General features: G+C 33.1%; 2 protein-coding genes across 4 annotated transcripts in view; one reads left to right on the forward strand and one right to left on the reverse strand.

Moving 5' to 3' along the window:
• The first annotated feature begins 1,257 nt into the window (after positions 1–1,257).
• On the forward strand, positions 1,258–9,772 carry LOC125787587 (uncharacterized). Its single transcript, XM_049472006.1, has 16 exons — positions 1,258–1,399; positions 1,673–1,975; positions 2,591–2,899; positions 3,027–3,080; positions 3,748–3,846; positions 4,671–4,793; positions 5,870–5,911; positions 6,512–6,598; positions 6,752–6,773; positions 6,892–6,923; positions 7,028–7,059; positions 7,164–7,230; positions 8,061–8,092; positions 8,301–8,364; positions 8,958–8,995; positions 9,333–9,772. The coding sequence occupies exons 1-16, from the start codon at positions 1,345–1,347 to the stop codon at positions 9,423–9,425; spliced, it is 1,452 nt and encodes a 483-aa protein (XP_049327963.1). The 5' UTR covers positions 1,258–1,344; the 3' UTR covers positions 9,426–9,772.
• Positions 9,773–12,467: 2,695 nt separating this feature from the next.
• Positions 12,468–13,826, reverse strand: part of cacna2d3 (calcium channel, voltage dependent, alpha2/delta subunit 3) — a 49,628-nt gene continuing 48,269 nt past the window's right edge. For all 3 annotated transcript variants that reach the window (XM_049471583.1, XM_049471584.1, XM_049471585.1), the window contains one exon: positions 12,468–13,238. In XM_049471583.1, coding sequence (XP_049327540.1) covers positions 13,146–13,238 — 93 coding nt within the window. In that variant the 3' untranslated portion in view covers positions 12,468–13,145. The remainder of the gene's footprint in view (positions 13,239–13,826) is intronic.

Here is a 13,826-nt window from a genome sequence, read left to right on the forward strand (position 1 = left end):
CATACAGCAGTGTGAAACATTGCTAAACACATTAAATAGTAACTCATATCACATAGATCATAAATATGCATACACGCATAAAAGTAAACTGTCTATACGCTGCTATAAAAGGTATAAAACAGTGTTTATGACAGTAATAAACATTGCTTAATAGTTAAGTAATGCATCAACTAATTATTAATGTAGATTTTTAAGGCATTAAATTACATTATTATAAATTACTTAATATTACTGCTTAGGAATTTTGTAAAAAAAAAATGAACTCAGACATTAGTCAAAAATGTTGTAATAATTAATATTGTCTTTATTAGGGTCAATTAATAAATTGTCGAAACATTCTGTCAAAAGTACTGTTAATTAATGTCATAAGTTCTGTTAATTAAAGTACCTTTATTGTAAAGTTTTATAGATTAAGCTAATAAAAATATTGTTTCTAATGTTGTAAAGTTTTTATGTTACATCTATAAAAGCATTTTTTTATATATTAATTAATTATTAATTCCAGTGCTGTAACGCCCTCTGGTGGACAATATGAGCACTGATATTAGATCTCTTCATGAGGGGAGAATGATGCTGATGCAGATACGATACAACATGGAGAATCTGTATCATAGTCAGTTTATAACTCCCAGGTTTTAGGTGTGTTTTCCTAATTATGTGTGCCTAAAATTAAGAAGAAATATAATAGAGATAATATTCCATTTAAACTTTGCTTTTGTGGTTGGCACACTATTTGAAATGTATCTATTTTATGAATATTCGTGAAATATTCAGTGTCGAGTATAGAGACTGAATATAGGAGAGACATGTCATCTGCTGGTGTTGATCCACTGTGTTTTATTATCAAGTCTAAAGTCAGTGCAGTTTTGTTTTCCCACAAAATCTTACAGCACTTCATGCTTCCCTCTACTGCTGACAACTTTTATAGAGATGCTGATTTCATTTCATTTTCCAGCAGGACTTGGCACACTGCCCACACTGCCAAAAGTACCAATTGGTCTTATATAATATTCTAATTTTCTGGGTGTTCATTGGCTGTAAGCCATAATCATCAACAATAAAATAAATAAACGCTTAAAATAGATCACTCTGTGTGTAATATATCCATGGCTCTAAGGATGAAGAGTGATATTAAAATCAGAGGACAACCGGAGAGATAAAACTTAAAATCAGCTGTATCTATAATGTGCGTGAGACGGTTAGAACCCAAAGCGAAGAGCTGAATGGGGAAATGGGTTTTTCGGTTTATAAACCAGAAGTGAGTTAAGTGGTTTTCCTGTAGCTCTGTGAGCTGTTAGAGTCGAGCGTCTCAATGCTCTCACTTCACCTGCTGTTGGTGGAGAAATGGCTCTGATCATTCTGCTCTTTCTCCATCTGATTCTGGAGGTTCATCCTCAGTGTGAGTCTCTTTTATCACTTTATGCTCTAAATGAATTAAACTGCTTTAATAGGTGACAGATATCTGCAGACTGAGAGCTTTAATTACTTTAATTAATGTGAATTAGGTTTTAAACAGTGTTGCTAATGTGGTGTTCAGTGACACCAGTGATGCTTTTTAATGGTATATGTTTTAATTTCAGGTATCTGTAGCAGTTTATAATGTGATTAGAACAAAAATAACAGATCTGACATTGTGATTCAGTGTGTTTAACAGTGACTCTCTCTGTTGCAGATCTTCCTCAGCCCTTTCTCTCAGTGTTTCCTGCAGTTATCACACAGAATGGTTCAGTAATGCTGGACTGTGGAGCTGATAAAACTCTCTATCAGTGTTATTTCTATCCAAAGGGTCAGGATGAAAATACTACACTCTCTTCATCCTGTCAGCTCTCACTCACTGGATCTGAGCTGATGTGGTGGACAGGACGAAGCTCTGGTTCACCTGAACCGGTTAACATGATTTGTTTCTACAGTAAGAAAGCAACAGCAGGTTCTAGACCTTCTGATCACTCTCTGCCAGTTGCTGTGTTGATTCTGGGTAAGATATGTGTCTCTATTGTAGCTCTGTGTTACTGTGTAATTTACTACTGTCCTCAATCTCCTAGATCTGACCAATCCATAATTAATATGGAATATATGTAAAGAGTAATGTGTACCCAAAAAACTGTTCATTACAGGCTTCTCTGAAAAATATTAATTTAATTCTAATTTGGTATTTTATTTTAATTAATTTCCTTTCTGTGGACATTCATAAAAAACGATAAAAAATAGTCCGTTAATTGAAATGTAAAAAAAATATGTATATATATATATACACAGTGGAATACATAAATTAACTGCTGTCAACAACGCTTATCTGGCAATTCTAAGAAAATTAACCAAAACAATAAAAAAAAAGATATATACTAGTAATACTGTTGTTTCACAGATATATCATTCTCAAATACAGTTTATAACTAAGAAAATCACCATACAAATCTAAGAAACAAAGTTTCTGTCAGCCCTGCTGCTCAAAAGTCTTTAAAAAAAAAATAACTTAATTAACTTAATAACTCTAGTTATTAACTCTTAATAACTTAATAATAATTTAATTTAATTTTATATTCACTTGTCAGCAGACCGTTATTTATTGTTGTTGTTTATTTCTTTGCAGATCAGAAACCAACAATAAGTTTACAATATGATTTTCAACGTGATGAGTTTACAGCTGTGTGTGAAATACAGCTGTCACGGTCAGTAATTGCTGAATTTAGATGTGAGCTCTACACTGGAGATCTGCAGTTCCTGAAGGGAGAATCTCAGAAGTCTGGTTTTGAGAAGTTGAACTGTATTTTTACAGCTTCTAAAAATGATCTTTTCAGGCGTCTACACTCAGCCAAGAGCAGAGAAGTGAGCTGTGATTATTCTCTAAAATCTCACCCGTCCACTCGCTCTCCAAGAAGTGACAAATACGATATATCAGGTAAGATAAACACAAACTGATATGTATCCTGATTATATACAACTAAAATATTTAGGGGATTTTGCACTAACACACCAATTCAGGCTATATTACTGTGTTTACTAAACTTTGTCTCTTTTTATGTTAGTTGTCCTTCCTATACCAACCCAACCCTCTACAACACAGCAGAAATCTACTACAGGTAGAACTGTTCCTTCAGTTCCCAGTAGGTTAAGTGTCCATACAGTACTGTGCAAAAGTTTTAGGCACCAAAGCAAACTACACTTATCCATTTATCTAAGCAATATTAGGGTTTTACCTGAAAAAAGCACCACATATGATTTAGAACAGATGCAAATAAACATAAAAACGTTAAAATGTAACAAGAAAGTCTCATTTTTAGGTAAGTGTTATATCCTGTGAGCCTGAAGCTGTAGAACAAAGTGTAGACTCCAGATTTCTCCTGCATGCTCCTCAGCCAGCATGTGTATATTATGTTCAGTTCCGTCAGCAGCTCACCTGATTTACCACATTTACCAGCAATTTACCAAACCAGGTGTTGATTAATATGATGAGAACTAGAAATAATAACTCTATTCAACTCAGATTAGGAGGAGAGATTAGGAGATGTTGTTTTAAGGAAAACAGGGCTGTAAAAGCTGTAACTGCTTTTATTAAAATTGCTGTTTGTATTTATAATAATGCTGTATTGTGTTTTACTGAGATAATAAACACTTACTGCACAGATAAGAAGCTTTTTCTTTACTAAAATTCCCACAGGTGCCTAAAACTTTTGCACAGTACTCTACACATATAATACTTTTACTTATATACATTTACTTAAATAAATTGTGTAATTCTCCCTGCAGCTCCTCCAGTTTCCTCCACACACAAGTCCACAAGTAAAGATCCAACAACATCTGTAGCGCCCAATACAACGTGTTCTACCAGAGCACCTGATATAGCCCGTGAGTTACTGCTTCAGACTTCACTTTACTAATACTTTACAGCACTAATTAAATTTTAAACAAACCAAATGGCTAAATAAAGAAATATATTTTCCTGTTTAAACTGAATTAATTACTGTAGTACAGTACCAGTCAAAATATTGGACACACCTCTTCGCATTTATTGTGTTTTCTTTTTTTTTTATGATTTTTTTTACATTGTAAATTTAATATTTAAGATTATATTAAAGCTATAAAGGAACACAAAAACAAAAAGTGTTAAACCAGATATATTTTAGATTCTTCTAAGTAGCACATTTCTCTTTGAGTTCAGATCTGCAGACGCTTGGTAAGATTTTAATCTCAGTCTCTTCATGAGGGAGAGTCAGCTGGAATAGTTTTCTCAGCGTCTTGAAGGAAGGAGTTCCTGGAGGTGCTGAACAATAGCTGCTGTTTTTCCTTCATGCTGTGAAGCTCCAGCTCATCCCAATTAAATCACCTCAAATCACCATCTCAGTTCATCAGGTTTAGATCAGGGGATTAATGTGGAGGAATAACACTTTTTATTACAAAATTCCATATGTGTCCCTTAATCGTTTTCATGTCCTTAATCTAATTAAACATTTGACTGGTACTGTATCTATAAACTTTTTTTGTCTAAAAATATCCTTATACTATATTTAAAAATATATAGTCCACTGTTTAGTACTTTAATATGCTGGCACTTGTACAACTGTCTGACTGATATGAGGGTGTTTTTATGTATAGATGGTAAGATGTGGTTACATATAACATTAAATCATATTAATCGTATGTTATAACCTCTCTTCTCTTCTCTCTTACAGCTGTAATCACCCAAGTCACTCAGCAGAATCCAACAGATCCTCCAAAAAATGAGACAACAGCACGAACCATAACTACATTTACTACATCTGTGATTCCCACATCCACAGGGGTTTTAATCACTGGTGAGTGAAATGTTAATCTAATGCTAGATGATCGATAATGCTAATCTAAAGCAGATTTGTGTACTGAGTTTGTCTTCATAATTACAATACACATATATTTCATTTAGAAGGAGAAACAAGTATATTTTTAGTCTTCTGACTAAATTTTGGGGAGACTCCAAAATACCATATTTTCAAATATAGGTTTGTTAAGACACAAATGTTAAGATGTGAGTGATTTAACTAAACCAGTCATTCAGTCTGTAGTAAGTGAGAAAAAACAGTAAGAGTCCAGATGAATGCAGAGACAGTTAATAGAATTTCCAAAAAAAAAAAAAAAAGTCAAGACATTGAGTACATAGTTTAAATATATAAGTTCACCACTCTCCATGCTTTTCTAAACCATATATTTTTTGCATCCACACTGTTAAAATTTGTACTTTTTGGGGTTCTTCAGTTTTTTCTTCTAAAAATCTTTTGTGAAGATCTCTCAAGGTTTTAAACTTAAAATAGCGACATACAACCAACTTCAATTATGTTTTTGTTTTGGGATGACAGAGTTTGCTCTCTCCCAAAATGTGCTATTTTAGCTTCAGTGACACTAACTAAAGTCCAGTTATATATTTATCCGCAATTACGGATAAATATATATGAAAAAAAAAAACAAGATCTAAGGAAAATTGGCTGTATTTTTTATATGTGCAAAGGAACGGTATAAAGATTTTACTCTTCCGTCTCAAACTAAATAATCCAGGGCAGTTTAATGAGTCACTGAATTATCATGTAGGTTCAATTTATATAGAATTTTTTTAACAATAGGCTGAAAGTTTTCATAAAATATCGATATTGTATATCTTTATTTCTTTTAAGCATACTGAATTATGAGTTTTTTAGTCATAAAACCCAAACCTATTGTAGGTTGAGTACATGTAAATGTGTGTTATACACATAATGACACACAAAGATAACCATCAGTCTAATCCCATATGACCAGTTCTGACTGAACCACCAAATCACTGGCGCTAAATCATTAAAAGCAATATTACCATTATTGTTTTATCAATTTAGAGTTTTACTAATTTTGTTATCATTCCCAGATTCTACAGGGACCAGGAAGAGAGAAAAATCACCCGCAACAGGTAAATAACTGAATAAATTAAATGAGTAGACTATACATGCATAGAGGTGTGTAAAGTATATTGTTATTGTGAATTAATTAATTTGGGAGAAACAAACTAGTTTAGGTTTGTAGTAAATATGACATACACTAAAAAATGATGCTTAAAAACTTACCTTTTTTGTACATTTAAGTAACTTTAACTCGGATTCAAGACTTCATAACTTTACTTGATTTCTGCATTGTGTATTACCTAATTACATTTTGTTCAAGTGTTTTTTAAACGTCATTTATTCAGTGTATGCAATGTTTACTATTATTCATTATTTCCCTATTAATCTTTTTAGTGGTTCATTAATTTTAGTGTTTCAAACGTACTGTTTTATTCACTAATGCAAGCAAAGGCTGTCAGGTAATGTAATAAAGCTTATGTCACAGTCTGTGTTTTGTCATGGATTCTTATTTATGTATAGTAAGAATATTAATACAACAAAAATACTACTATTAATCTGAGATGTTGATAAAAATGCAAAGTTGTAAAATAATAATAATAATAATAATAATAATAATAATATGTGCATTTAAAGGCTCACATTTTAATACTGTTATAATTGTCTTTCAGGACTACTGTTAGTCACAGCAGTGTCAGTCACTGGTATCAGTGTCTTTCTGGGTGGAGTGATGATTATCGTGCTCTGCAGTTTTATCAGTAAGTTCATCAGCTTGTGATGTACGCTGCTTTCATACAGTAAAGAACAACAGATCTTATCAGCTTGCTTTGTCTAGTTTCACTGTAAACCTATTGTGTGAAAATAATTGTGCAGTATTTAGTAAACATTAATGTGAATGTGTTTTATTATAGAGAAGCAGCAGAGCAGAAAAAGGTTGGAAACTTTTAGTTAAATTATGCATGGTTATAATATAGTCATCTAAATGAATAAGGTATGCAATTAAATGTGCCTTTTTTAAGAAAATGTTAATTGTATATATTTACCCTAACAGATTTAAGGTCAACTCAAAAACTGGAGACCAAGGTATGTTAAATATTTGAACACTTTCTACCAGTACTGATGAAAATATAAAACTACATTTATTTACAGTAAGCGAAGATCAGCTGAAACTGTTATATTTTTTTTAGTATGGATGTCAGCTATGGTCAGTGCTCCGGAAGTGAGTCCAATTTCTGTCATAAGAAATATAAAATAATAAATATAACCGTCGAATTTGTTAACATTTCTGACAATTTTACAAACGTTTTTTTTTTTTCTGTTCAGTCCAGTGCAGAAGCTCCTGGAACATATTCAGTGATTTCTCCAGCAGACGTATTTTTCCAGCCATCAGGTAATTAATACAGTAACAGGTCAGATATGTTGAGTATGTGTGAATATGTGTAACACTTTACAGTAACACTACATTAATTTACAGTACTTATCACAGCATGTCTCAGTTAAGACATTAGTAATCATTACAACAATCATTATTATAACTGCCTTAACTCATATTTAATAATATTTAATTTATGTTTAATAACTTTAATACATTTTAATTCCTAACATCTAATTCCTTCTGGGTGATCATATTTACTGAGTGCATGGTACTTTGTGATATAAGATATTTTTTATATTTATATGATATATTAATATAATATAAGAAACTTTTTAAGATAACTGTAAGAAAAGTGACACTTTTAATTGCCTGTAAAAAAAAGCTGTAATTAGTAATATAATATTTTTTTGCATCAAATATTTTGGTTTTCTTTTACAGAATAAATAAATTAATAAATGAAGAAATATTGAGCTGAAAACCTATTTTACTTATGTTTTATTAAAAGCCTTCATCTAAAATGTAGCTGTTAGAATATCAATTGTGTCTAAAAACCTAAAATCTCAGTTTTTGCCTATTTTATTTTCTGATGCAAAATTTAAGCAAATTGACTTTTATTTTTTTTCTTCTCCTGTAAATTTTCCAATTTGGATACAAATGTTCGGCCTGACAGAAATATTACATTGTGTAATATTACAGGAGCAATATAGTTTAATATACTTTTATGTTTTTTATGACAACTCATCATAAGATCATAATTTGTGCTGAATAGCAGGGATTTATTTGAATAATTTGATGTATCTTCTGTGAGACACTAAATAAAAGCTGCTTTTCTCTCTCAACTGCAGGAAATACAACACCCATTAAGAATTGTGATAATGTAAGTTATGGGTTACGAACTGTATTTCTAAATCATAAAGAATAATATTAGATGATGATAGATGGATGATCTATCATCTATTAAAGCAATATTTATGATACTTCTCTAAAAATAAATGTAAAATATTATTTTGTTTGTTATAAACATAAGTGACACTTTTTAATGCTGTGCTTTCACAATTTTCTGTAATATTTTTTTTTTTGTCCAGTTTGATCCACAGGCTGAGACATACTCCGAGATCACCCCAATAGCAGCTCCACCTGAACGCTCAGGTAAGAGAATCTACAGAGGTTAAAATGTGTAAAAAAAACTACAGGAAACACTGAATTCATTATATGTAACACTCACTGATCTAATATAATAATTATTTGTTGGTCATAAGTACACATTGTAGTAGCTTTTAGTACAGCATGTTTATAGTATTACAGCTGCACATCAGTCACTGTTCAGGAGTAACTGGAGGAAGTGAGCTAATGGATGTGCTTTTTACATTGCAAAACATCAAAACCTCATCAGGTGATTGTTTCCCCATTTTGGGAAATGGGAAACTCGTGCCAATCGTGCCCAGACTGGGAAAATGCACGAACTGAGTAATTTAGCTTTTCATGTGTTATATTAGTTTACTGAGCAAGTGATTAATATTAAACTAGAAGTCTCTATTTGTCCATTTACATTTCAAAGCTTTACATTTTGAGGACAATTTAAAGACAAATAGACAAACGGTAATGGTTTGTAATGACTGTAATAAAAAATATTTTTAAACTAATTTATTTAATGCTTATTTATTATTTACAATACTGATCAGTATTTAATGCATTAAACTGGCTATTGAACAAGTTAATAACCTTAAAACCTCTACTTTCAGGTTCCAGCAAAGCAAAAGAAAACTCAGGATGTTCTGAGGTGAGTAAACTGTCTTCCTATCAGCTACTATATCGAGTGTCAGATGTAAAGTCACACTATCAGACTCAAATCAGACAACTCAGGCTCATTTTGTGGTCAGATCTGCATCACAACGGGTTCCAGTTTCACATTTGTGCTGCAGATGTGTTTCACTTGCATCATAAAAGCCTTCAGGAAGAGTTCAAACGTTATAGATGTGTTTAAAATGTGCCTCCTTTCTTCTAATTAATCTGAAACTATATTTCATAAAGCCACTTATTTATTGTTCAGCTTATCTCTGACTTTCTTGACTTTCTGACTTTTATCTCTGAATTTCTGTTTAATATCATATTTTCAGAGTGATGTTTATCACATGTACTGCACCATCCCTGACCTGCATGTGACCCCCATTCAGAATGATGCCGTCTACAGCCTGTTGCAGAAGCACTGATCTAATGTCTAATGCATTTCACACTATTTAAACAAATTCTTGTTATATAGTTAATTCTTTGTGAAATTAATATTGAATATACTAATGTTCATGTTATTGTGCACTTGATTCCTTTCACTTGTTTTTAAATGCCTGTAATACTGGGTTTTACCATTAGAAAAAAATTGTGTTTATTACTGTTGTTAGTACTGTTATTTATGATCTTTATTGTACAATGTTACCATCAAACCTTACATAACTTTTGCATGAGTTTAATATAATATAATATATAAATACAATACTGTTATATTGTATGTATCATCTGGAATAAATCATCTTACTTTCTGTGACTAATAGTGGTTATATTACTTGTGCACAAATAAAAAGAATAAAAATAAAATAAAACTTTCTGGGCTATATTACTTGAAATAAATATAAAAAAGTGAGTGATTTACACATTTTTGTTTGTCGTGGTGTTTTAACAATCATTCGGAAAATAAGCCAAAATACATCCACTGTAAAGCGCTTTTAAGTTTATATTATATTTACAGTTGATTTGACATTTATTCTTCATTTGTACAGAATTGAGAGACGGAGATAATATAACTATACACTAAATATTATTAAATAATTTATAGAAATACATTTTTGGTTTGTGTTAAAACCAGTTATAACACTCCCACATTTATTACTACTCAAGGTCAATCCCATTGAAACCTCAATCACCCCTACTACAGAGCCCTATTCTTCTGTTTGGTATGTTCACACCTAGAGGCAGAGAGACCTGATTCTTGCTGGGATAAAGGGGTAAAGTTGCAGGAGTAAAGTGTTGAGGCTACTCCAAACTAAAGGTTATAAAAAGATAATGATAAATAATAATTGCAGCTGCAGATTACTGGAACGAACATGGTTAGACGGGATATTGGAGGAGCCTGTTACATTTAACTAAAACTAAAACATTAAGTTTTATTTCAGGTTTTGTTAGATGAAGTTAGATAAATGAATTAATTCATTAATAATAGAAATTGGTTCATGCATACAGTACTGTGCAAATGTTTTAGGCACCTGTGGGAATTTTAAGTAAAGAGAAAGCTTCTTATTTGTATAAGTGTTTATTAGCTCAGTAAAACAGCTATTTTTAAACATCTGTTTAAATCATATGTGGTGCTTTTTTCAGGCAAAAACACTTGTATTGCTGAAATAAAGAAATTAGTGTAATTTGCTTGGGTGTCTAAAACTTTTGCACAGAACTGTACATCACAAATGCAATGCTTCAGAAACATTAAATTAATATTTTTACTGTTATCTCAAAAATGTGGGAATTTTGTGTGGTAGTTAAATTAGGAGTGTTTGAGTAGTTGAAAGCTGTCGTAAACAGTAGAGCTGTGGCGCTTTTTCTTTTTTTTTTCATTTTAAGACAAACTCTGCTCTAGATGCTTCCAGATGCTTCATTTATTTTTTCCCGCCATTTTTGTGGTGCTGTTTTTTTATCCTTTACAGAAAACTAAGGAAGGATATCATACAGATGCATTTCTTGGCTGTTTATGCATCACTTTGAACAGCCTTCTATGATGCAGCAGCAAAATGTAAAATGAAAGTCACTAATTAGTCATACTGAGAATCTGAGTGTACTATTACACTTCTGCTTTCCAGCTGCCCAAGACAATGAGCATACATGGAAGCTTACTGGTATAGATCTATTATGTTAAGTGACGTGCATTTGAAACAGCCGCTCTTGTGTTTATGCCAGACCAGAGACCAGAGGACGTTTCATTTCACTATATTCTGTTCCTCTGTGTGACCAGCCAGACCCTGCATTTGACCACCCACCTTTAAAGTATTACTGTATGCACATTACGTGACTCTTTTGCCTACGGAAGGAACACATCCTATTAACTGGTTGTGTTTTACATTAACAGCCTGACTTGTTTGGTCCGGACTTTTGGACTTTTCAGTTTGGGTCTGAACAAAAGAAGCAGGTGTAAAGGGGGCGTGAACCCAGAGTTGTGTTCTAGGTCCGGATCTACTGAACCATGGTCTGGTTCATCTGCAGTGTTAAACACTTTTCTAGATATTTCATATAGCCTGTCACGATAAACATTTTTTTGCGAACGATATTGATTGTGATAAACGATATTGTTGGCATTTATAGACCAATAATTTGGCACTAATAAAATTCTATTATAATATCGTAACAAAGGAATTAACCCTTTTAAAGACAATACATTTTCTATTCCTGTTTACGCACCTAATTTTGGAACCTGAAAAGTTCCAGCTTGAACCAAAGTAGGTTAAAGTAGGTTCTTCAGTGTGAGCTATATATACATACACATTGCAAAATGCAAAGGCAGGGGAACCGTGGGTCTGCCCCACACCATGACATGCAGCCCCGGTCTGTCCCAGCTGGCCCGCATTGAACCGGCATAAAGACCCTGCCTCAGCCTTCACTCGAGAGATATGCTAATGGTGAATGGAAGGCTAAGGCAACAAGAACCTAAGAGATATTAGCTAAGTTAAGCAACTACAGCCGCACTGGGCTGTAACTGTTTCTTTAAATTAGTTTTGGATGTTGGTAGAGTTTGTTTTTCCTAATAAAGGTACATTTTAAGTTTATTCACTCCCTGTGTCTGTGTCTCTCTCTGTGCTTCCGCACTACCTGGTCACTGCAGTCACCAGATGCATTTTTTAAGTTAAACACAAAGGACGATATCACGAAAGTATGTACACGAAAGGGAGTCAGATTCTGACAGAGAGCTAGAATTCGGCACAACACCTGACAAAGCAACTCAAATTTGTTGTATGAAGTATAGAGGAGACTCCACCCATGTAGCTGATGATGACAGGATGTAGTAAAGTTCTTTATTCCGCTCACTAAACTGCAGTGTGAAACCACCTAAAGCTAATCAACAAAAACCTTAATGCACATTCTAGTCTGGACTTTCAGGTGTGAAAACGCCCCAAGAAAACGCCCTAATGTTTATTGTTGTATTGCAAATGCTACACAGTAAATAGTGAAGGAGTTAATGAGTGAACCATTTCAAATTTAACTCAAGACAATGCAAGTTTGATGGAAAATATGCTTTTATTTACAACAAATGGCTTTCATCGTAAGGTAAAGATCTAAGCAATTAAAAGTTTTCATTTATATACTTTTTTTAAAGCAGGCATACTTAGGAGGTTCAGGAAAAATCCAAACCTCTGCTCTCTTTTAGCAACTTATGAAACGACTATTGACAGAATGTTGTTCACTTTTCACTCTTCACTTTTCCTCACTTCATGCACCTATTTTGTTTTAATTAAATTATCTCTTGTAACAAAATGAGAGGCAGACAAATGAGAAAAAAACCTTACAGTGCTAAATTCATTAATTTTCTTGTTCCTCTGTTGCTCTCGCTTAAATCCAAAGAATGGCTGGCAGGATTTGAGTAAATCTCCTTGAAAAAAGCAGTGACTAATGAGAACACTGGCTTTGCATACCCAGCTCCAACCTTCAACACAGTATAGGTTTCCTGGCTTAGTTTATAAACATTACCCTCACTGAATTCAAACAGTCTCTTGACATTCATAAAGGTCCTAAACCCTCTAAGTGTCAGCAAGTTTGAGGTCTGAGGTCTTAGAAATGATTCTGTCAGTGACTGCATTTGTATTTGACTATGTTTTCCCTACCTATCAGCTAGCTTATGCCAAGCTTCACTCCAATGGGTGTTCATGGTGGCAAGTTCATGTGGCTCCAGTCAGAGGTCACCTAGAGACGAGGAAGGTAAAGAAGGGGAACACAGTGGCCACCAGCGTAGGAGAAAGAATCACGGCCGATCCACACTCCATAGCATTCTCCTGAAGATAAAACACACACATTATTAGCACATTAGCACACTAAAGCTAACTTTTTGATAACACACCTGTATACAGTATAAAAAGCTAGAAGGTATATTTAGAAAAGTTAAAATGGCTGAATAGGCTGTCCTAAAATATTCAGAACACACAAAAAAACCATGCTAGGGCTGCAACGATTAGTCAATGTATAACGCTGACTATGAAAAATTGTTGAGGCAGAATTTTAGCTAGAATTGTCGACGTGACGTTAATATGTAAAGAAGAGAGAGAGAGAAAGAGAGTACACAAAAGAGAAAAAAGGGCAATAGAGAAAGACACACATAGTGAGATAAGCCTCTCTTCAGGCTTATTTGACCAATAAGGTTTCAGTGTTCAGTTCAGTTCTGTACAGTCCTGTACAGTTTGAACACTGACTTCTATATTACCTGTGGTGAATAAAATTAATGCAGAGAGCTGCTGAGTTGAGTTTAAACAGGGTTCACTCCTTTATTAACATTACTAACATTAGTTACGTTAGCTGGCTAAGTGCTAGAGAGATACCGTACTCTGTCCACTACATAACATAACATAAGTTATATGTTATAGCAA

Source organism: Astyanax mexicanus, chromosome 24 (genome assembly GCF_023375975.1).
Source record: "Astyanax mexicanus isolate ESR-SI-001 chromosome 24, AstMex3_surface, whole genome shotgun sequence".
NCBI lineage: Eukaryota > Metazoa > Chordata > Actinopteri > Characiformes > Acestrorhamphidae > Astyanax > Astyanax mexicanus.

Bases quoted from the DNA above. Each gene is read 5' to 3' on its own strand.
- LOC125787587 (XM_049472006.1), top strand. From the start codon at position 1,345: ATGGCTCTGATCATTCTGCTCTTTCTCCATCTGATTCTGGAGGTTCAT. The intron at 2,900-3,026 runs GTAAGATAAACA...TTTTTATGTTAG, and splicing joins TGACAAATACGATATATCAG to TTGTCCTTCCTATACCAACC. The intron at 7,231-8,060 runs GTAATTAATACA...TCTCAACTGCAG, and splicing joins CGTATTTTTCCAGCCATCAG to GAAATACAACACCCATTAAG.